This window comes from Aythya fuligula, chromosome 23 (assembly GCF_009819795.1).
Source record: "Aythya fuligula isolate bAytFul2 chromosome 23, bAytFul2.pri, whole genome shotgun sequence".
Taxonomy (NCBI): domain Eukaryota; kingdom Metazoa; phylum Chordata; class Aves; order Anseriformes; family Anatidae; genus Aythya; species Aythya fuligula.
The window spans coordinates 6,196,735-6,218,918 of record NC_045581.1 but is presented as its reverse complement, the minus strand read 5'-3'; the positions used below and the strand labels follow the sequence as shown (position 1 = coordinate 6,218,918).

Sequence of the window (22,184 nt, the reverse complement as noted above, 5' to 3'; positions counted from 1 at the left end):
CTGGGGACAACCTGCTGGAGGGGGAAACTGAGGCATGGGAGGGATGGTGGCCAGCCCCAAAGCGACTCGCAGCTGAATTTGAGGGTGCTGGGAGCTGCTGGCTGTGCTGGCATCACCAGGGGGTGAGAGGAGGGGTGAGGCTGCCCCTTGAGACCCCGCAGTGCCCACCACAAGGTTCACAAACCCTGCTCCTGCTCCTGCTCCTGCTCCTGCTCCTGCTCGCGCCCTGCGTTTGGCACTGCCGGCAGGCCTTGAATGGCGAAGATCTCCGGGTGAATAATTGCCCAATAAAAAGGAATTATGAAAGTTTCGTTATGTTTCATAGCCACTTGCTTTAATTAGCCTTAATTACTCCAGTAGGTGACTCGCAGACGAATCGAGCGCCCCGTCCCCGCATCTCGGGGATAAATGGCAGAGCCCAGGCGCGCCCCGGACGCGGCGCTCGCTTGGTTTGCCCGCGACAGCTTATTTACTGTGGGCTGAATAAATATCAGTTGTTAATTAGAGCGCGTTTATTGAGATGCATGCGTCCCTAACACACATTTGTAAAGCTTCAGTGTAAATAGATTCATCATCATTTGGGAGGAGAGCGGCTGAGCAGGGGCACGGCGGCACCGCGCCGCGCCGGGGGAGAGGGAGGGACACAGGGGACAACCACGGCTGCTCTGCGGCCCCCAAACCCCAACCCTTGTGGGTCGGTGGCTGCCCTGGCTGGGCCCGCTCCCTGCCCGTTTTCTGCCTGTTTCAAGCCCATTTCCTACCTGGGGGGGCTGCAGTGGAAAGCCATCAGCTCTGCTGCTGGGGACAAGGAGCCCGGACAGCCGCAGGGACCCGATCCCAGAGCCCAGCCGAGCTCCAGCCCCGGGCACCTCGTCCCCAGGTCCCCAGGCAGTGGGGACGCTCTGCCAGCTCTGTGGGGTCTGGCACGAACCTGGGATGTCCCACGGGTGCAGGAGCATCCCAGGAGGACTCCCTTCACCCCCCACCGCTGGCTGTTCTGGCCAGCACCCGCTGCCACCGGGGCCAGCACCGGAGTCCCCCCTGTGCCCTGGTGACCCCCAATGCCCCAGTGACCCCCGTGTCCTGGTGTCCCCCCATGCCCTGGTGTCCCCCTTGTGCCTTGGTGTCCCCCAGTGCCCCGGTGTCCCCCCGTGCCCTCGTGTCCCCGTGCAGCCCAGGGGATGCTCCCCAGGGATGGGGGCCAGGGGCCGGGCCGAGCCCCCCCGGATTTGGGGGGCGGCGGTTCCAGGCGCCCCGACGGGGGACGGAAAAGGAGGAAGAGGAGGAGGAGGAGGGCGAGGAGGAGGGCGGGGAGGCGAAAGCGGGCGGCGGCTCGGGTCCCCCCGCCCCGGGCAGGGGAAGAGGAGGGCGGGCAGCGGCTGGGGGGCGGCTCGGACCCCCCCCCCCCCGGCAGGAGGCGGGGAAGGCGGTGAGGGCGGCTCGGCACGGCACGGCACGGCACGGCACGGCACGGCTCCCAGCGCCCCGGGCCGGAGGGAGCCGCGGAGCCGCCCCCGCCGCCGCCCCCCCCGAGCCCCGCAGGTGAGCCCCGGGGGGCTGCAGGGGACCGGGGGGGGGGCGCGTCCCGCTCCGCCGGGCACCGGGAGAGGAAATTCCCCGGAGGGAGCCCCGAGGGGTCGGGGGGCACGGGGGGAGCAAAGAGGGGGGCGTAGAGCCGGGGGGTAAAGCTGGAGAGCAGGGGGATAAAGGAAGGGGGCAGGGGGATAACGCCGGGCCGTAAAGCTGGGGCGCACGGGAATAAAGTTGGGGTGCAGGGGGATAAAGCCAGGGAATAAAGCCGGGGTGCAGGGGAATAAAGTCGGGGTGCAGGGGAATAAAACTGGGGTGCCGGGGGTCCTGCACCGCCGAGCCCGGGGCCGAGGGCGCAGCGGGGAGCGGAGCCGAGCGTCTCCGGTCCGTCCCGGCGCCGGCTGCCTGCAGCCCTGCCTTGCCTCGTGGCAGGAAGCAGGCAGGAGGGAGGCCAGGTCGGGGTGACCTGAGGGGTTTTGGGGCACCCCAGGGGGCTGGGAGTGAAACGGGAGGGAACAAAACCTGCCCGGGGGTCCGGAGCAGGAGGCACCAGGGGCTCTGGGGCGCCTCGGCCCCTGCGTTTCTGCAGTTTCGGTGTAAATTTGGATGCCGGGGTTGACAGGTTGGGTTGCACCCCCTGAGTGCTGGGGCCTTGGGGCTTGTCAAGTCCCCAAAGGCTGCCTGAGCAGTGGCCGAGTGGCTCAGAGCCTCCTCCACATCGGTGGCTTTGCTGGCAGCGTCCCAGCATGGGACAGCTTGGGGCTCAGCCGGTGCCCCCCACGTGCCCGTCTCACTGTGCCCCATCTCTGCTTCCAGGCAGCCGTGTTGGCCCCGAAACGCTGCCCCGAGCACCATGAGGGGGCTCTGGGCCCTTGTGCTTGGGGGGCTCATCAGTGCCTGCCAGGGGAAGGAGCAGCCACAGGCAGAAGGTAAGAGGCACCGAGAGCGAGGGTGCGGGGTCTGCATGGGAACCATCCCATCCCTCCTCGCCTGTCCATGGGCCCCTGGGGAGATGAGGGAAGGGATGGGAGGGCAAGGAATCGGGGGGCAGAGGTGGCTGGGGACCACCGTGACCGTGCCAGGTCCCCACGTGCCGGCACCTCTCTCTGGGCAGCAGGGCAGGCTGCGTGCACCGCTCCCTGCGCGCGCGCCGGCTGCGCAGGCTCCGGGGTTTCGCTCGGCATCCCGGGCGGGCACGGGGCCAGGGCGAGCCCAGCCAGCCCCGCCGTGAGGAACCAGCCCGGGGACACCCCGTTCCCGCCCGCAGCACCGGGAACACCCCGCGGGCTGTGCCGAGGGGTGATGGAAGGAGTGGGTTTGGCCACGCTCCGGCCTCGGGGCGCTCGCTGCCAGCTGGCCGGGACGGCGGCTCCATCCAGCAGCGCCTGCGGGATCAGCGAGGGCTGCTCGGGGCAGTGGCGAGGATGCACGGAGCTGTCGAGTTTGGCCTCCTGCTGCAAGGTTTGGCCACGGTGCACGGCAGGAGCAGAGGGCTTGGGGCTGTCCCCAGCCGATGGGGATGGGTGGGTGACAGCAAAGCCATCGAGGGTCCCTGCTGAGCCGTCCCCGGCCGTGCGTGGGTCACAGCGTGGGGCGGCTCGGGGCGAGTTCGAGGCGGATGGCGGGGAGGAGCTGCTGGCAACGAGGCCGTGGTTGCATCAGTTTTTGCGGGGGCGGAGCGGGGCCTCGTCCCGGCAGGGCCCGGGCCGTGCGGGTGGCTGCGGTCCCTTCGGCACAGCCGGGGTGCCCGGGGTGGCCGAGCCCCATCGGCAAGGCCGGAGCGCCTGGGTCCGGCCTTTCCCAGTGGTTTCCATGCCAAAGCTGTGAGCTCACGGCCGAGGCCCCGTTCCACGGAGCAGGAGGGGGCCCCACGTCAGAGCAGGGAGCAGTGCACGCCTCTCCTGCGCAGCCCCCCGTGGCACGGCCGTGCCGGCGTGGGCGGCCGCGTGCCGCTCTGCCGAGGTCCTGGCACAGCGCAGGGGGTGCCCAGCTGGGGCTGTGCGAGGGACCTGCGCTGGGAAACGAGGGCCTCCCGGTGAGGGGAAGCAGTGTCAGGGCTGGGACAGCTTCAAAGCAGACAGCACCCGGGCTGAGGCGTGTTTCGCCGGCTGCCCCCTGACCCAAACGCGATGATCTCAGCGCGAGGGAGCTCTGATTCCAGCACCAAGCGTGCTGTGGGGCTGGTCACAGCAGCACGAGCGAGTGCTCAGCCTCGAGGAGAGGCACCGTGGGGGTGCCGGGTCCCGGGCAGAGGCAAAGGGACCGGAGCTGGCCTCGGGGTGGGGGCGGTGAACGGTCAGGGGCTGCTCCGGGGCCGGTGCGTGCACGGAGACGCAACAAAGTCCTCGTTCAATACCCCCTTGTTTCCTCCCCTGTCTCATGCCTCCCAACATCTGGTAGCATCCAGCGGAGGTGGATTCCTGCTGCCGGAGCAGCAAGAGATCAGGGAAGCGCTGAGCAGCGCTGGCTTCCCTGTGGTCGGGGCTGACACAACGTTTCCTGCTGTCCCCGTTCCCCGCGGGCCCTGCTCAGCGCTGCTCAGCACCTCGCCATCACCTCGCCATCCCCTGGCCTGTCCCCACGTGCCACCAGCTCCGAGGACGCCAGCGGGATGAGATGGGACGGGACGGGATGGCCACCAGGCAGCTCTGGGCGCCGTCTCCCCGCCGTGGGTGGCCGCGGTGCCTGGCTGCTGTCCTGATGCCGATCCCAGGCGCGGGGCTGTTTTGAGGCGAAACGCGCCGCGACTGGGAAAAGCATTTCACCTGGGAAGCTCGCTGTGGGAAGCGGCCGGGGCCAGGGCTGAGCTCAGGGTTCGTCTGGTCAAAACATCCAGCTCTGCTCCTGGCGGGTGCTTTGCGAGGCGCTGGAGCCGCCGTGGGAGCGGCGTCTGCTGGATCCGCGCTGCCCTGCGCCTGCCAGCGAGCGGTGCCGGGGGCTGGTGTGAGATCCTCACCGTGTACCCGGCCCGGAGCACAGCCTCCCCATGGCCCTGGGGACACCGGTGACCCGGCGGTTTGCCTTGCAGGGGAGCTGTGCCCGCAGCTCTGGGACGAGGACATGGTCGGGGACAAGTATGAGAACGTAACGGGTAAGGAAACGGGGCCCGACTGCGGGATGGGCTCTGCGCCCTGCCCGGGGAGGGTCAGCCTCGGCACCCGCACCCTGACCACCTCTCACCGCCTCCTCCCCGGTCCCTGCCCGCAGGTTTTAACCTGATCAAGCGGTTCGACCTGCTGAAGATCTCCTCCATCAAGAAAGTGCGTGGCCTGCGGGGCCCGGCGGTGCTGCGGCTGGGCGCGGTGCCGCTGGTGCAGCCCACGCGGTGAGTGCGGGGGGCTCACGGGGTGCCTTCACATCCCACGGTGCTCCCACCCACTGCCCCCAAGGCTCACCCCAGCCACTCCACATGTAGGACCTGGCCTCTGCAGCCCTGTGCTGCGTGGGCGAGGGTGGGCAGTAAATACAGCGGGGCTGGAGCGCCCAGGGGGACACAGAGGTGCCGGGGGCGCAGCGCTGGGCTGCCCGAGCCACCTTTCTCCTCGAAAGTAAATCACGGGCTGAAGCAGCTCGGTGGGCTGCAGCCAGCCCTTACGCAACCGCCGCGCTGTGGATGCTCTGTGTTTGCTCTCCTCAACTTGGCAGGAGCTGGCCGGGGTCTAGACGAGCTCACAGGGCTGCGCAGCGCCGAGCAGGGGCTGCCGGCTGCGCTGGGGGAGCCGTGCAGAGCCCAGCCTGCAGCTCCGCTGTCTCCATCGCATCCTGTCCGCCCGTGCCCCAGGCTCTGCTTCTCTCCCCCCTCGCCCCCACCCCGTGCCAACCCGCGGGGCTGGCAGCATCCCTGCCAGCGTGGCGGGTGGGAGAGCGTCCACAGCCCGGGGAGCAGCGCAGGAAGCGGCTCCTGCAGGAAGCGGCTGCGGTTTGCACGCCTGATTTGCACGCCCGCCTCCCCCGGCACGCCTGGCCCCGCGCTGCTCCGGGGCTGGCACGAGGCTGTGCTGGGAAAGGGGGGGTCCCCGAGGGGGCTCGGAGTGAGGGGGCACCGTGGGGAGGAGGAGACCCAGCCCTGGCTCCTGACATGGGCAGCTGAGTCCTCAGATGGCTTTTAGATGGCCGATGCTCCGGGCTGGTGTTGCTCTTGGCTGGGTGCTTGTGGCAGCCCAGAGCCAGTTTTTGGGAATGCTCAGCACAGGGATAGCCCCAGCAGGCAGGGTGCGAGCCTTGTCCAGGCACCCATGGGTGCCCCTCTGCCCTGCTCCCACCCCTCAGTGCCCAGCAAGGACAACCCTGTGCCCCGCAGAGGGTCCAGCCCGCCCCACGCAGCCACCTTGGTGCTGCTCCAGGGCAGTGGCTTGGAAAATCGCTGGTGGAGCCGAGGCTGGGAGCAGAGCGGAGCCCGGAGCAAAGATTTCCAGTGGTGGAGCGAGCTGCGGGCACGGGCATGGCCGGGGGGGCAGGGTGGGCACTGCCTCGTGCCCATTGCATCCACGGAGCCTCCATCCCCTGGGCTCGGGGGCTTGCTCCCGGCTGCATGGTGCCAAAGGTCCCCGGGACAGGCTGGGCTGCGTGGGGATGCTGCTGCTGCTCCCGGGGGAGCCCGGGGCGAGCTCCTGTGCCTGGCGGGGCGGGGGGAGCATCCCCGGCGTTTGTCTCGTGTTCAGCTCCTGTTGCACAAGCGCTGGCTCCTCTCGCAGCCCGAGCCCACGTGCGTCCCGTCGGAGACACAAACAGCTCCCGGGCCAGCCCGCACCGCCCCGGGGCTGCGCTCCCCGGCCTGGTTTTGGGGCTGGAGCCCTCCCCACGGCACACGCAGCGGGGTCAGGGGGGGTCTCTCTCCGTGGTGCCACCCGTGGGGCTGCTGGGGACCTGGTGCTGGCGGTGCCCTGGGGGCTCCGGGGCTGACGCTGCCCCCCCCGGGCTCGGTGCCCCCGTGCCCCCTGACGCCTGTCCCCACAGGCAGGTGTTCCCCCGCGGGCTGCCCCCCGAATTCAGCCTCGTCCTCACCTTGCTGCTGAAGAAGAACAGCACCGGGGAGCACTGGTACCTCTTCCAGGTCACCGACCGCCAGGGCTACCCCCAGGTACAACCCTGGGGACACGAGGGGGGCGCACGGTGGTGAGGGGACCTCCGGGCGCCACCGACCACCCCCGAGCACCGCGTCCCCTCTCTGCCCAGCTCTCCCTGGCCGTGCACGGCCCCGAGAAGAGCCTGGAGTTCCAAGCCAGGGCTCCGGGGACCACGTTTGTCAGCACGGTGTTCGCGGGGAAGGCCGTCTCCTCGCTGTTCGACGGGCGCTGGCACAAGGTGGTGGTGGCCGTGCAGAGCCGCGCCGTCTCCCTGCACCTCGACTGCGGCTCCATCTCCTCCAAGCCCCTGGCGCCGCGGCGAGCGCTGGCCCCGGAGGGCAACGCCTTCCTGGGCTTGGATGCCGCCCGTGGGACCCCGATTCGGGTGAGAACCCCCGTGGGGATGAGGGTGTGGGGTCCGGTGTGGGGTTTGGGTCTCATCCCGCTGCCCCTTCCCGCTGCAGTTCGACCTCCAGCAGGCTCACATCTACTGCGACGCCGAGCTGGCCCGGCAGGAGGGGTGCTGCGAGATTTCGGCCAGCGGGGTGAGTGCCCAGGGGGAAACTGAGGCACGGCGAGCTCAGCTGTCCCCTGAGGGTCACTTTTTGGGGCCGTGGAGGAGCGGAGCAGGGAAACTCCACACCCCGCACCCCTGGGCACGGTGCGGGGCGCATCCACTTGAAGGGCGCTGGGTGCCCGAGCGGGGCTGTGGCTCCGGGCACCCCCCTGACCCCTTTTTTCTCTCTCTCCCTGCAGTGCCAGCCCGAAGCACCCAAGACACGGCGCCAGGCGGAGCTGATGCAGAGCAGCAACCTGATCGAGCTGTCGCCGCAGCAGCCGCAGGGCCGGGTGTACACGCGCTGCTTCTGCCTGGAGGAGCCGCTGGGCTCGGTGAGGCCACGGCACGAAGCCACGCCGGGTTCCTCCCCTGGAAAAGCCCGGCCTCACTTTTTCCACTGTCTGGGATGCTGCCGGGAGCGAGGGGGGAGGCTGCTGGCTGCCTGCCCGGGGCTCAGCCCGCACCCCCCCCCCAAGGGATGTGGGGCGGGGAGGTGGCACCCGTGGGTGCGCTGGGTGGGGGAACCTAGGGGCGCACGGGGAGGCGCCACCCTGGGGTGCTCTGCTCTCTCCGCAGGAGCCAGCGAGGGCCTCGGAAAGGAGCAGCCTGAAGGGAGATCACGGGGAGAAGGTGAGGGGAGGTGGGCGAGGGGGTCCCAGCCCCGTGGTCCCGCTCCCAGCTCGGCCCCTGCTCCTCTCCCCCCTTCCTCCGCCGCCCTCGGGCGCTTTCCGCGGCTGCGGTGCCGTCAGGAAGCGGCTCCGTCTGCTCCCCCGAGCAGGAATTCAGGCCCCACTTGCTCTCGGCCGCTGCTGGAGCGAGCCCAACGGCAGCTCAGGGCCTCTTTGTTCCCTCCGAGCTGCTGCAGAGCTGGGAAACGGCCCCAGCACACCCCGTGCCCTGCGCCCACGCCGCCCCTGCTCCCACGTCGGGCTCCTGCCGGGCACCCCCGGGGCGCAGCCGGGTCCCGTGGCACGGGCTGGGGGTCGGAGAGGGGGGCAGCTGGAGCCTGCCCAGCTCGGCTTCTCACCCCCTGCTCCTTTTTCCTTCCCCACAGGGCTACAGGGGTCCGCCGGGGACACGCAGCGAGGAGGTGAGGCGGGAGGGGAGCCCCGGGGTGCCCCCAGCCCTGCCGGGAGCGCGCTGGAGCGGCCGCCTTGGCTCGGTGGAGCTGTGGTCAAGCCACAAAGCCGCAGGGAGAACCCGTGCCAGGCCAGGCTCTCTCCTCTCCTCCCCGGGGAGGCTGAAAAAAACATTTCCTCGGGTTTCCCTTCGCCCTGGGTGAAGTGGGGGAGCCCCGTGGGTTGAGGGTGTGCGGGCAGCGGCCGTGGGCTTGTGTGGGGAGGGGGTGCCAGCACCATGTCCGTCTCTTTCAGTGCCCCCCCTGCTCGCCACGGACGTCTCCGGCCAATGTGAGTGCCCTGGGCAGCACCGGGAGCGGGGGGCACTGCCTGGTGGGGGTTTTGGGGACATTTGGGGACATTTGGGGACAGGGCGATGGGAGGAAGGGGGGTGTAGGGAGGGTGGTCGGTGCGCCCCCCGGGGTGCCGGGTGCTCTGTGCCACCTCCGTGCTCTCTCCCCAGGTCACGCTTGGTCCCCCAGGACCCAAGGTAGGTTTGTGCCCCCCCCAGCCCCAGGACCCCCAGCCAACTCCAGCCAGGACGTGGCCGTGGGGACCCTCGGCTGTGCCCGGAGCCCCCCTGAGCCGGGGGCACACACGGGGACAGTGGTGTCACACCTCGCCATCCTCTTCCTCTTGCAGGGAGGGAAGGGTGAGCGCGGCCTGCCCGGCTCCTACGGCACCAAAGGGGAGAAAGGCGAGCGTGTGAGTGCCCCCAGCAGCCCCCCCCCACCCCACCCAGGGGTGCTCTGGCCCGTGGGGACCCCCCTGCCCCACATAAATGAGCCACGTCCCCCCCCGAGCCACCTCCTCTCCTCCCGCAGGGCGCTGACTGCGTGCGCACAGACCCCGGCGGCCCCGTGCAGGTGAGACCCCCACCCCACCCTCAGCACCCCCCCCCAGGGTCCCAGCACCCCCCCCAGGGTCCCAGCACCCCCTCACCACCCTCCCCTTCTCCCCCCAGTGCGCCGAGGGGCCGCAGGGCGAGAAGGGGCAGCGCGGAGAGGCGGTGAGTGATGCCGGGGCTCCCAAATTTGCTTTGTGCACGCACCCTGTGCAGGGCTGGGGGTCCCCGGGGTCCCTCTGACGCTGCCCCCTCTCTGTCCCACCACGCAGGGGCTGCCGGGGGCGGTGGGTGCCGACGGGGAGAAGGTGAGAACGGCGCTGGGGACGTCTGGGCACGAGCCGGGTCCTCGCCGTCGGGGTTTGGGGACCTGCGGAGCCCAGCGGGGTCCCCGAGGGGTTTGGGAGGTGGCACCGGTGACACCCGTCTGTCCCCCAGGGCCAGAAGGGTGAGAAGGGCGACGGGGGACTCCAGGGCAAGCCGGGCCGCCCGGGCCGTGATGTGAGTAGCTCCGGTTGTGGGGCAGGCTGTGGGGCAGGAGGGTCCAGCACCATCCTGCCCCGTGCCACGCACGGCGCTCACCCCGCTCCCTTCCCCACCAGGGCCGGCCCGGAGAGATCTGCGTGGTGGGCCCCAAGGGCCAGAAGGTAACTGGGAGAACTGGGAGGGCTCGGGGCACCCAGGAGCAGCGCCGGCACGGAAAATCCTTGGTTTTTAGGGCGACCCCGGCCTCGTGGGACCCGAGGGGCTGGCGGGAGAGCCGGGGCCACCGGGCAAACCGGGCTCACCGGGGATCGGCTTTCCGGGGAAGCCGGTAAGGGGCCGTGCCGTGGGGGGGGGCGAGATGCCCCGTGGGGCTGACGGGGGGTGACAGCAGAGCTGATGCCATCCTCTGTCCTGTTCAGGGCGACCCTGGTGGCCCCCCAGGTCCGAAGGGAGAAAAGGTGAGGAGGGGGCGTACGGAGGGCGCTGGCTGCGCTCCCCGATTTATGGGGCTGGAAAGGAACAGATGGGAGATGGGGGGGCTGGGGGGGGTTTTGGGGCTGTGGTTTCCACCTCTCCAGGCTCAGGCTCTGCCGTTTCTGGCTGCAGGGCAGCTCGGGAGCTCCTGGACCCGGCGGCCCGCCTGGGACACCCGTGAGTACCGAGAGCTCGGAGCCAAAGCCGGGGTCAGAGCCGGGTTTCCTGGCTCGGGGCCGGGGCTGCCTGGCCGGAGCGGGGCTGGGATCCCAGCCTGGCTCGGGAAGGGCTTTGGGGGCTGGGACCGACCCCACAGAACCCCAGGGGCTTGGGGAAAGTGGCTTTAGGATGGGCAGAGCTGCAGCGAGCCCACCCCACAGCCCCAACCCCTGCCTTCATCCCACAGGGGCCACCCGGCGCTCTGGGGCCGAAAGGAGCCAAGGTGGGTGCAGGGTGGCCCGGAGGGGGGCTGTGCCCACCCCCTGGGCTGGGGGGCTGCTGGGGGCACCTTGGGGACCTTGGGGACCCCCCCGAGGTGCCAGCCTGGGGCTGTCCCTCACCGTCCCCTCTCGGCAGGGCGAGCCATGTGAGCCGTGCCCCACGGTCCCCGCGGGGACGCTCGGCACCGTCGGGCTCCCGGGGGAACCCGGACCCCGGGGGGAGCCTGGGCTGCCCGGCAAGGACGGGGTCTCGGTGAGTCTGGGGGTTGTGGGGGGGCGTGTGGGGGGGTCTTCTCTGCATCCCTAAAGCTTCCTCTTCGTTCCCCTGCCCGCAGGACAGGCCTGGCCCCGCAGGACCCAAAGGGGACAGGGTAGGTGGCGCGGGGCTCTTTGGGGCAGGGTGGTGCCGAGGAGCATCCAGCCTGTCCCAACCCCAATCCTTTTCCCCAGGGAGACCCCGGCATCCACGGCATGAAGGGGGAGAAGGTGAGTGTCCATCCCGCCGTCCCCATGTCCCACTGTCCCACCCGGCGTGGGGACAGCCCCCCCGGGGCTCAGCGGGTGACCCCGAGCCCCCCCCGATTGTGCCATCTCCGCGCCCCTCGCAGGGGGACTCCTGCCTGTCCTGCGACGCCCGCGTCCTCGCCGCGCTGCTGCGGGAGCCCCCCAAGGGGCACGAGGGCGAGCCGGCACCGGTGCTGGTGAGTTCACGGGGCTGAGACCCCCCCCCAGAGCCCCCCAGAGCCCCCCCAGCCCCGCTGAACCCCGTGTCCGTGTCTGTGGGTGCTGGAGCTGTGACCTCTCCGCAGGGTGCCACAATCCTCCCCGGGCTGGCTGGCATCAAGGGCGAGAAGGTGGGTGACCCCCCCGTGGGACGTGGGGACCCCCCCCGTGGGATGTGGGTGACCCCCCCCCGGTGGGAGACGTGCGCCCCCCCCCAGGGGCTGAGGGCACCCCCAGGGGGCCGGATCCTGACCCCAATATCTTTCAGGGTGCTGGTGGCCAGGAGGGTCCCGCGGGCAGCCCGGTGAGTTTTTTTGGGGGGGGGGGCGCAGCACGGAGCTGGGGGGGGGCTCACGGGGGGTGCAGGGCTGCACGGCCTCATCTCTGCCCTTGCAGGGGCTCCCGGGGGATAAGGGCGAGCCAGGAGAGCAGGGACTGAAAGGAGAGAAGGTGAGAGCTGGGAAGTGTCCCCGCACTGTCCCTGGGGGTCCCCAAGCAGGCGGTGACCCGGCTGTGTCCCCCCCCCCCACAGGGTGAGCCCTGCGGGCAGTGCCCCCCGGCCCCGCAGGCGCTGGAAGGGGCAGGGACGGTGCTGGCTGTGCCGGGAGCACCGGGGCAGCGGGGCAAGGACGGGCCCCCCGGCAGAGCGGTGAGTGCCCCCCCACCCCTTCCCCGTGCCCGTGGGGTCCCCGTTTTGGGACCGGGGGCGTTTGGGGTGCCCGGGGACATTTGGGGTGCTCGGGGATGTCGTGACCCTGATGGCTTCGTTTCCCCAGGGCAAACCTGGTGACACCGGCCAGAAAGGGCAGAAGGTGAGAGGGGACGGAGACGGGGTCCCGGTGGCAAACCGGGGGTGCGGAGGGGGCTGTGGGGTGGGGGGGATGCTGACGCCCCCCCTCCCCGTGTCCTCTTTTTTGCCAGGGGGCCGCGGGCAGCCCCGGAGACCCGGGGGCACCGGGCATGGACGGGCTCCCGGGGCTGGCGGGGGAGCCGGGCATCAGGGGGCCGGCCGGCCCCAAAGGCGAGAAGGTGAGGACCCCACAGAGGTGGGGACGACCCCAACACCCTGTCCTACCCCCTCCCATCCCCTCACCGCCCCAAACTCCTTTTTTCTGCTCTTTCCTCCTCAGGGAGACTCCTGCGAGCCGTGCCCCGTGCTGCAGGGGCAGCTCTCGGGTATGGGGGGCATCCCGGGACGACCCGGGGCCAAAGGGGACCCCGGCACCCCGGGCACCGGCCAGCCTGGCAGACCCGTGAGTGCCCCCATAGCCCCGTGGTGACCCCATAGCCCCGCGGTGACCCCCCCAGCCCCACGGTGACCCCATAGCCCCGCGGTGACCGAGCTGTGTTGTAGGGCAAGCCGGGGCTGCCGGGGATCCGAGGTCCCGCCGGGCCCAAGGGGCTGCAGGTGAGTGGGGTGCATGGGGTGGGTTGGGGGGGGGGCGCACGGGGACGTTCACTGCTCCCCCCCCCCCGTTCTCTGTAGGGCGAGCCGGGAGAGCAGGGGATCGGCCAGCCGGGACCAAAGGTGGGTGTGTGGTGCCATGGGGTGCCATGGGGTGCCATGGGGTGCCATGGGGTGCCGTTTGGTGCCGTTTGGTGCCGTTTGGTGCCGTTTGGTGCCGTGCCAGGCACCTCTCCCTCTCTCTTTCCCCCCCCCCCCCAGGGAGAACCCGGCAGCACCGGACCACCCGGGACCCCCGTAAGTGTCCCTCTGGGATCCCAGTGACCCCCCCCCCACATTGCAAACGGTGACGGCGTGGCCCCGGGGACGGGGCTGTCACCGCTGCTCGCTGGGGAGACCTAATGGCACCTCCCGCCCCCAGGGACCCCCCGGAGCGCAGGGCCCCCCAGGAATGGCAGCAGAGAAAGGAGCCAAGGTAAAGGCGGCGCCCCCCCCCCGAGCCCTCCCCTCGTTGAGGGGGGGCTGTGCCACCCCCTCAACAAGCCTGTCCCGGGGTCACATCCCCCCCGGGCACACCGTGGTGCTGGGGCACGGCACGGTGCCACGTCCCCCCCCACCCCGCCTCATGTCCCTGAGCACGGTGCTGGTGCCCCCCCCCGCCCCCTGTGCCCCCCCCCCAGCCCCCTGTGCCCCCCCCCCCAGCTCCTGCTCTCCTTTCCCCACAGGGATCTCCGGGTCCCAAAGGTGCCGTGGGCCCCCCCGGGCCACCAGGACCCAGCGTCACCGGGCCACCGGTAGGTCCTGCCCCATGGAGGGGGGGGGGGGACACACACACGTTGCCATCCCCCCCCCCACAGCCCCTTGGTGCCAGCTGAGCCCAGGGCCGACCTTCCTCACGCTCCTCTTCCTCGCAGGGCCCCGAGGGGCAGCGGGGGCTCCCGGGGGTGCCCGGCTCCAGCGGGCTGCCGGTGGGTACGGGACTTGGGGGGGGGGACACGGTGGGGGCCGGGGGACCCCTCGCTAAATCCATCCGTGCCTTTCCCCCTCGCAGGGAGAGAAGGGCGCCCAGGGCGAGAAGGTGAGCGGGTGCCGGGGTGGGAACTTGGTGCCCCCCCCCCCAATTTTTGCCCCCCCCCCATCCTTTTCCCTCACCTCCTTTTCCTGCAGGGGGACCCCGGGGAGTGCTCCTGCCCCCCCAGCCCTCGCCAGGACCCCAACCACGCCGGGATGCCGGTGAGTGCCCGCGGGTGCCAGCCCCAAGCCCCATCCCCATGGCTTTGTGCCCCCCCCTTGAGCATCCTCCCTTTTTTTTCTCCCACCCCCCCCAGGGAGCCCCCGGGCTCTGGACCGGGATGTCCTGGCAGCCGCAGCCGGGTCCCCAGGTGGGTGCCGTCCCCGCAGCCCCCCCCCCCAACCGGCCCCACCACCGCCTCACCGCCCATCTCTGCTTCTTTTTTGGGGTTGCTGCAGGGTCCCCCCGGAGCCCCCGGCCCCCCCGGCCCTCCTGGTGCCCCCGGCCGCCAGGTGAGCCACGGGATTTGGAGCAGCAGCGTGCGGGGGGGGGGGGGGTCGGGTCCTGCCCCGCTTTTTGGTGATGGGGGCGGGTGCCCAAGCTCTCTCCTTGGCTCTAGGGGGTCCCAGGACACAACGGCTTGCCGGGGCTGCCAGGACCAGCTGGAGACCTGGTAGGTGGGGGCTGTGCCCCGTAGCCCCCCCACCCTGCACCCTCTGGGGAGCGGGGAGCACCCCCTGTCCCCTCCCGTCCCCTCTCTTCCCGCGTCCCTTGCAGGGGCCGTTGGCTGTGATGGCCGAGAGGAACATCGAGGTGCTGAAGGTGAGTTCCCTGGGGGTCTCCGGGTGATGCCCACCCCCCGTTTGGGGACCCCTGAGCCCCTTGGGGTGCCGCTGACCCCCCCCCGTCTCCCCCCAGAACATCTGCGGGGACTGCGCCCAGCTGCAGGCGGCCTTGGAAGCGCCCGGCGGCGTCAAGGGGGAGAAGGGGGACCGGGGCATGCCGGGCGCCCCCGGCAGCGAGGGTTGTGCTCGGGTGAGTATTCGCCCACCTCCGGGCTCCTGGAAGCCCCCTGGAAGTGGTGGTGGTCCTGGGAGGGGGGGGGGCAAACAGCGGGGGTGCTCCCGAGGGCATCGGCTTCTGGCGCGGCGGTGCACAGCAGCGGGCGCACGCAGGGCTGGGCACGCTCGGGGCACCCCTTGGGCACGCTCAGGGAACACTTTGGGCACGCTCTGGGCACGCTTGTGCCTTCATCCCATCCAGGATGGGGGTCCCAGGGGGGTCGGGGGGGGGCACAGCCTCATCCCGAGCCGCACACAGGGTGCGGCGCTGCGCCCCCGGGGCTCTCCGTGGCGCGGGGCGGCCCCCGGGTGACTTTGGGTTTTTTTCCAGTGCTTTGCCCAGTTCCCGAGGGCCGAGGAGGCTCGGGTGAGTGACCCCTGGCACCGAAGGCCTTTTGGGGTGCTTGGCGGGGCTTGGCGGGGCCGTGCCGTGGGTTGTGGGGTGTGTGGGGGGGTGGGGGGGGGACACACATCCATCCCCGCTGCTGACCCCGTGCCGCTCCCCGCAGGGCGACAGCCCCGACCCCGATTGCGCAGGAGACCCCGGGCTCCCCGGTGCCCCGGGCATCCCCGGAGAGAGAGGCGAGCAGGTGGGTGCCCCCCCCGTGCTGCTGGAAGCCGTGGGTGCCCCCCCCCCCCCCGTGGTGCCATCTGACGGCTCCCGTCCCTCCCCAGGGCCCACCGGGACTTCGGGGACCCCCAGGGCCACCGGGCCCCATCGTAAGTACCCGCGCCGGGGCTTGGGGGGGTGCTGGGTTGTGCCAGCACCGCGTCGCAGCGCCGGGGGGGGGGGGCTCGGAGCTTCTGCTGTCGACCCCCCAGGGGGTCCCAGCGCCCCGCCACGAGGCCCCGGTGATGGGCAGAGGCCCAGGAGCGTCGCAGCCGCCCCCCCCCCGTGGGGCTGGAGATGGAGACGAGGGCGCTGCCGGCCCCGGCATGGAGCAGGAACCCCGTCCGGATGGGGTCGAGGTGGCCCCCAGAGGGGGGTGCTCCGCGGCACCCCAAGGGCTCAGCCTCGTCCTCGGGGCGGGGGGGGGGGGACGTTTCGGGGCCGTGACGTCCCTGTTTCTCCCCTCAGGGCCCCCCAGGCTTCCCTGGAACGCAGGGCGCACCCGGACTGCCCGTAAGGACCAGCACGGCCCCGCTCTGTGCCGTCTGTCGCTGCCGCTTGGTTTTTGGCTGTGCCCCCCCCCCGTGTCCGTGTGTGTCCCCCCCCCCCAAACCCCCAAACACCCCACGGCACCGGGCAGCGACCCCCCGGGAGCAGCCTCCCCCAGCTTTTCTCATTTCACTCCACCCCCCCTCATTTCACCACATCTCCATCCCCTGCTTCCCATCTCCATCCGGGGGGGGGTCCCGGTGGGCTCAGGCTCAAGAAGGGGCACCCCGGATTTGGCAACCTGGGCCCCCCCCCCGCCGGTGCCGGATCCCTCCCCGGCACAGGGCTGGGTGTGCCGGGTGTCCCGGTGTGCCCCGGCACGGCACAGCCCCCCCAGGAGGGCTGGGTGCCCCCCCCCCCTCCCCCAGGCACCCTAATGTTGCCCCCAACCCTCCTGGGGGCACGGGGGGCTCCTCCTCACGCCCCCCCTCCCCGGTGCCTGACTCCCCCAGGAGCAGCCTCCGTCCATCTCCATCATCTTCATCATCTCCATCATCTCCATCCTCATCCTCACCCTTCCTCCCGGTGGCAGCGGGGGGGGGGCCAGCGGCTGTCCCGTGGTGGTGGCTCCGTGCGGATCCTGTCCTGCTGCTGTCCCCTCGCCTCCCCCCCCCCCCACCACCCTAAATGTCACCGTAACAGCTCCGTCCGGCCGGGGGGGGGTCTCTCTGTGGTGGTCTCTCTGCGGTGTCAGCCTGTCCTGTCCAGCCTCCAGCACCTCGGCACCACGTAACCCCCCCACTAACCCCCCCCCCCCGGTGCGCCACCGAGCCTGGGGGCTCCTGGCTGTCACCCGTGTCACCGTGTCACCCGTGTCACCGTGTCACCCGTGTCTTGTGTGCCCCGGGAGGACGGGGGGGCAGCGGGTGCCCCCCCCGTGGGCTGAAGGTGCCCTGGGCACTGGTGGGTGCTGGTAGGGGGGCACCCGTGTGCAGCCCCCCCCCCCCCCGTGCAGGGCTCTTTGGAGCCCCCGGGGGTCCTGGCACAGGGTTGGGGGGCGCAGCAGCAGTAGTGGGGGGGCCTGGGGTGTGTGCAGGGGGCAGGTCGCAGCCCCCGGGGGGGCTCCAGGCAGGGTCCGTGGGAGCGCCCCCCCCCCCCAGAACCTCTCCTCTTCCCCTCCAAGGGTCTCCAGGGGGAGCGCGGCCCCGCAGGGCTGGCCGGAGCCAAAGGGGAGCCGGTGAGTGGGGGCACCCCGGGGTGGGGGTGGGGGGGTGGGGGGGGGTCTGGGGGGGGCAGGGTACACCCTATGGGCTCTGGGTGCCCGCCTGGGGGGGTCACAGGCGGCTCAGCTCCATCCTCCCCCCACAGGGACCTCCGGGGCAGCCCGGATACCCCGGTGCCACGGGCCCCCCCGGCCTGCCCGTGAGTACTGCAGCCCCCCACCACCCCCCCCGTGTCCTCTCTGCCCCCCCATGTCCCCTCTGCCCCCCCCATGTCCCCTCTGCCCCCCCCATGCCCCCCCATGTCCCCCCATCCCCCCTCTATCCCCCCGTGCCCCCCCATACCCCATGCGCACCCCATGCGCACCCCATATCCCCCCTCGTCCCACACGGGACCCCCATTTCCTTCCCCCCCCCCAGGGCATCAAAGGCGAGCGAGGCTACGTGGGCCCCCCCGGGGAGAAAGGGGAACCGGTGAGTGGGGGCCGTGCCCCCCAGCACGGGGCAGTGGGGCCGGGGGCTCCCCCGGGTGCCCCCCTCTCCGCGGGCACGGGGTTGGGGTCCCTGCAGCCGCCCCCCCCTCTGAGCCCTCCCCTCTTTTTTTTCCAGGGCCCCCCCGGCTTGGACGGCCTCCCCGGTGCTGTAGGGCCAGCGGTAGGTGCGGGGATGTGTGGGGGGGGGCACAGTTTTGGCCCTGGGGACCCCCCAAATTTTGGCTATGGCGCTCACGTCCCCGGCTCTCCCGCAGGGACCGAGGGGCGAGCGGGGGCTCCCGGGCAGCTCCGGCGAGAAGGGCGACCAGGTGAGCGTCCCCCAGGGACCCCATCCCCACAACCCCGACCCTACAACCCCGGCCCTACAGCCCCGTCCCCCCCCCAGCCTCGTCCCCGGCTCCCCCCGGGGTGCCCGGGACCCCCGTTTGTGGGGCAGGACGCGCTCAGCCCCCCTCTCTCTTTAGGGTTTCCAGGGCCAGCCCGGCTTCCCGGGGCCACCCGTAAGTCCGTCCTATAGGGCTGGGGGGGGGGCGCAGAGTGGGGTGACCCCAAGACCCCGTGCTGGGGCCGTCGGTGCCCCCATGGGGTTGGGGGGTGAGCTGGGGAGGGGTCCAGGGGGCAGTGCCGCGGGATGGGGCGCAGGGGGGCAACCCCGATGGAACGGGTTTGGGGTGGGAGGGGGGCACGAGGGGGGGGTTTATCCGCCCCATATGACCACGGCTCCTCTCCTCAGGGCCCCCCCGGCTTCCCGGGGAAGGTCGGCCCCGCCGGACCCCCGGGACCTGCGGCCGAAAAGGTGAGCGCAGGGGGAGGGGGGGGGCGGTGGTGGCACCGCGGGGTCACCCTGGGTCACCCCTGACCCTGACCCTGACCTTGACCTTGACCCTGACCCCCCCCCGCCACCGTGGTCCCCGCAGGGCAGCGAGGGCATGCGTGGACCCACGGGCATGCCGGGCCCCCCCGGCCCCCCCGGCCCCCCGGGCATCCAGGTAAGGGCTCCCCGTGCCCACCCTGGGGGCTTTTCAGCTCTCCCCTCCCTGCTGCTGCTCTCTGGGGACCCCCCCACCCCAAAAAGAGGTGCTGGGGGTCACGGCCCCCCTCCGAGCCCCCCCCCTTGTCCCCTCAGGGCCCCGCTGGCTTGGAGGGACTGGACGGCAAGGACGGCAAACCGGGGCCGCGGGTGAGGTGCTGGGCTCTGTAGGGTCCTGGGGGACCCCCCCTGCGCCCCCCCTCGGGATATCCCCAATGTCTTTTTCTCCCTAGGGTGACCCCGGCCCCCCCGGCCCCCCCGGGATGATGGGCCCCCCGGTGAGTGCTGCCTTTCCCTGTCCCCCTCCCGGTGCCCGGTGGGTGCCCCGTGAGCCGTGCCGGTGTCCCCCCCCCCCCCCCCCAATTGGCTCTGCACCCCCACCCCAAAATCCTCCCCTCTCCTCTCTTCTCCCCCCACAGGGCTTTAAGGGCAAACCGGGGCACCCAGGACTCCCCGGCCCCAAGGTGGGTGCTGGCACGGGGGGGTCCCCGATGTCCCCGATGGGGTGGCGGTGACCCCAATATGGGGACAGCCCCGGGGACCCCGGTGCTGGGGGGGGGGGGGGGCATCCCGGTGCCACCCTGCCCCCGCTGTCCCTTTGTCCTTGCAGGGTGACTGCGGCAAACCCGGCCCCCCAGGGAGCACCGGACGGCCGGGGGCCGAGGTGAGGAATTTGGGGAGGGGGGGGGGGGAACACGGGAACCCAGCGCTGGATGGGTCCCGTGCCCCCCCCCCACCCCGTTCACCCCGCTGCTTTCCGCAGGGCGACCCCGGCCCCATGGGACCCCAAGGCCGGCAGGGACCCCCGGGGCTCATCGTAAGTGGCTCCGACCCAACTGGGAGCACTGGGACGGTGTGGGGGGGGGGGGGGGCTATGGGGCCCCATCCCCGGGGTGGGGGGGCTTCACCCCAGGCTGAAACCCCGCTCTGTGTCCCCAGGGACCCCCTGGCAGCCCGGGGCAGCCGGGTCCCGCTGGCCTCGCCGGAGTGGTGAGTACCCATGGGGTGCCCCGCGGTGACCCCACAGGGGGCTGGGGGGCACGGGATGGGGCCGGGGGACGTGGTGGCTTTGTCCCCCCCCCCCCACGGCGGTGGCCGTCCCCATCCCCTGCTGCCCCCTCCCCACACACCCGGCTCCATCCCATAGGGGCTGAAGGGCGAGCGCGGCTCGGCGGGGGACCGAGGGCTACCGGGGATGCCGGGACAACCGGGACCACCGGGACACCCCGGCCCACCGGTGAGGGGGGGGGGGATATAAAGTGTGGGTGGGGGGGGGGGACCTTACAGGGCCCATCTCACACCTCCCCAATCCCATTCCCGCAGGGGGAACCGGGGCCGGACGGACCCAGCGGTAAAGAGGTAGGAGAGGAGAGGAGAGGAGAGGGGCTGCGCGGCCCAGGGGACCCCCGGGACAGCCCTGTCACCCCCCTCCCCTCTGTGTCCCCCCCCCCCCAGGGCCCCCCAGGAAAACCCGGCACCGCGGGACCCGCCGGCCAGAAGGTGAGGGCAGAGCCCGGCTGCGATGCTGCCGTCACCCCGAGACCCCCCGAGACCCCCGTTATGGGGTCGGGGGGGGGGGCCCCCGTTGACCCCCGTCCCCGCAGGGTGAAGCCGGATCCCCCGGAGAGCGAGGGTACCCCGGGGAGAAGGGCAGAGCCGGCGCCCCGGGGGGGCCGGGGAAAAGCGGCTCCATGGGGCCCGTGGGGCTGCGGGGTCCCGCCGGGGAGAGGGGCCCCCCCGGCTCCCCGGGACCCGCGGGCAGCCCCGGGCTGCCGGGACCCCCGGGGATGATGGTAAGTGGGGTTTTTTTTTTTGTTTTTTTTTTTTTTTGGGGGGGGTGGGGGGGCGCAGAGCTGGGGGCTCGGTGGCCGCGACCCGTCCCGTTTGTGTGTGTGTCCCCCCCCCCCAGGGGGACGTGGTGAATTACGACGAGATCAAGAGGTTCATCCAGCAGGAGATGAGCAAAATGTTTGACGGTAACGGGGTTTCGACGGTAACGGGGGGGTTTTTTGGGGGGGGTGAGGACCCCCCCAGGACCCCCATTTTTCCCCCCCTCCCTCATGGCCCCCCCCGATCCCCGCTGAGGCGCGTGTCCCCGCAGAGCGCATGGCGTACTACACCTCCCGGCTGCATTTCCCCGTGGAGATGGTGGCGGCCCCGGGCAGACCGGGACCCCCGGGCAAGGACGGGCTCCCCGGCCGGCCGGGACCCCCCGGTTCTCCGGGGATGCCGGGGCAAATCGGCAGAGAGGGGCGGCAGGGAGTGCCGGGCATGAGGGGTAGGTGGCGCCCGCGGTGTCCCCAAAGTCCCCAAAAACTGGGGTGGCCCCAAAAACTGGGGTGGCCCCAAAACTGGGGTGTCCCTAAGCAGTGGGGTGTCCCCAGGCTCTAGGGTGTCCCCAAGCACTGGGGTGTCCCCAGACTCCAGGTTGTCCCCAAAAACCAGGGTGTCCCTGAGCACCAAGGTGTCCCCAGGCAGTGGGGTGTCCCCAGGCTCTAGGGTGTCCCCAGACTCTGGGTTGTCCCCAAGGACTGGGGCGTCCCTGAGCACCGGGGTGTCCCCAGGCGCTGAGGTGTCCCCGAGCACTGGGGTGTCCCTAAGCACCAGGGTGTCCCCGAGCACTGGGGTGTCCCCAAGAGCTGGGGTGTCCCTGAGCACCTGGGTGTCCCCAGACTCTGGGTTGTCCCCAAGCACTGGGGTGACCCCAGGCACTGGGGTGTCCCCAAACACCCCCCGTGCCGGGGTCTCACCCTCCTCCCCTCTCCCCCAGGAGAACCGGGCGCCAAAGGAGAGAAAGGGGAGAAAGGCGTGGGGATGATGGGGGACAGCGGCCCCCCGGGACCCCCAGGTGAGCCCCCCACCCGCCCCCACCCTCCTGCTGGGCACCGCCTGCCCCGTGCCACCTTCCTCCCCCTCTTTTTTCCCCTCGCAGGCCCCCAGGGACCACCGGGCTACGGGAAGATGGGGCCACCGGGCCCCGTGGGCCAGCAGGGCATCCCCGGTATCCCCGGCCCCCCGGGGGCCACGGGACCCCCGGGCAAAACCGGGCACTGCAGCCCGGCCGAGTGCATGGGCGCCCTGCCCGTGGAGCAGCCCCTTTTCCAACCCAAAAACGCCAAGGGGCCCTTCGGTTGAGCCGGCGCCGGGTGCCGCCCGCTGCTGGATTTATTCTTGCCCCCGTTTTCCAGGGGGCTGCGGCGCTCCCCGGGGGGCTCGGGGGGCTCAGGGGGTGCGGGGGGGTGGCTGTGGGGCGGGTGGATCCTGCCCCGATGAAATACAGCCGAGTGCTGCCCCACGCGTGGCTCCTCTCGTGGTGTGTCTGCTGTGGCCCCGTGTCCCCATGTCCCCATGTCCCCATCCATGTCCCCATCCCTGTCCTCGTCCCCGTCCGTGTCCCCATTCCTGTCCCTGTCCCCATGTCCCCATCCGTGTCCCTGTCCCCATTCCTGTCCCCGTTCCTGTGCATGGGGCTGAGGCCAGAGCCCTGCTCCCATCCTGATGGTGGTGATAATGGTGGTGGTGGTGCTGGTGATGATGGTGATGGTGGTGGTGATGGGGATGATGATGGGGGTGATGGGGATGATGGTGATGAGGACAGTGATGGGGGGGGTGGTGGTGGTGGG

At 71.5% G+C, this 22,184-nt stretch overlaps 1 protein-coding gene across 1 annotated transcript; it reads left to right on the top strand.

Annotated features, from left to right (window-relative positions):
• The first annotated feature begins 1,495 nt into the window (after positions 1 to 1,495).
• COL16A1 (collagen type XVI alpha 1 chain) lies at positions 1,496 to 21,856 on the top strand. The gene is made up of 71 exons (XM_032202119.1): positions 1,496 to 1,542; positions 2,347 to 2,459; positions 4,559 to 4,621; positions 4,738 to 4,855; positions 6,487 to 6,610; positions 6,706 to 6,981; positions 7,061 to 7,141; positions 7,353 to 7,487; positions 7,732 to 7,785; positions 8,210 to 8,245; positions 8,529 to 8,564; positions 8,737 to 8,763; positions 8,916 to 8,978; positions 9,098 to 9,139; positions 9,238 to 9,282; positions 9,390 to 9,425; positions 9,556 to 9,618; positions 9,720 to 9,764; positions 9,836 to 9,931; positions 10,023 to 10,061; positions 10,210 to 10,254; positions 10,484 to 10,519; positions 10,654 to 10,770; positions 10,853 to 10,888; positions 10,968 to 11,003; positions 11,126 to 11,218; positions 11,327 to 11,371; positions 11,509 to 11,544; positions 11,637 to 11,690; positions 11,773 to 11,889; positions 12,017 to 12,052; positions 12,162 to 12,269; positions 12,371 to 12,493; positions 12,595 to 12,648; positions 12,727 to 12,768; positions 12,907 to 12,942; positions 13,067 to 13,120; positions 13,371 to 13,439; positions 13,560 to 13,613; positions 13,697 to 13,723; positions 13,813 to 13,878; positions 13,974 to 14,027; positions 14,116 to 14,169; positions 14,277 to 14,330; positions 14,435 to 14,479; positions 14,576 to 14,692; positions 15,050 to 15,085; positions 15,228 to 15,308; positions 15,394 to 15,438; positions 17,001 to 17,054; positions 17,186 to 17,239; positions 17,458 to 17,511; positions 17,647 to 17,691; positions 17,786 to 17,839; positions 17,996 to 18,031; positions 18,265 to 18,327; positions 18,449 to 18,520; positions 18,658 to 18,711; positions 18,795 to 18,839; positions 18,981 to 19,025; positions 19,172 to 19,225; positions 19,325 to 19,378; positions 19,501 to 19,551; positions 19,709 to 19,798; positions 19,885 to 19,920; positions 20,017 to 20,061; positions 20,166 to 20,354; positions 20,471 to 20,537; positions 20,663 to 20,839; positions 21,332 to 21,409; positions 21,494 to 21,856. Exons 2-71 carry the CDS (start codon positions 2,384 to 2,386, stop codon positions 21,694 to 21,696), a joined length of 4,845 nt encoding a protein of 1,614 aa, XP_032058010.1. The 5' UTR covers positions 1,496 to 1,542; positions 2,347 to 2,383; the 3' UTR covers positions 21,697 to 21,856.
• The last annotated feature ends 328 nt before the right edge of the window (positions 21,857 to 22,184 follow it).

What these genes read in the sequence shown, in the direction of transcription:
- COL16A1 (XM_032202119.1), top strand. Translation starts at nt 2,384, where the DNA reads ATGAGGGGGCTCTGGGCCCTTGTGCTTGGGGGGCTCATCAGTGCCTGC. An exon ending in TGGGTGCCGACGGGGAGAAG is followed by an intron (nt 9,426 to 9,555) that starts GTGAGAACGGCG and finishes TCTGTCCCCCAG; the next exon opens with GGCCAGAAGGGTGAGAAGGG. An exon ending in ACGGGCCCCCCGGCAGAGCG is followed by an intron (nt 11,890 to 12,016) that starts GTGAGTGCCCCC and finishes TCGTTTCCCCAG; the next exon opens with GGCAAACCTGGTGACACCGG.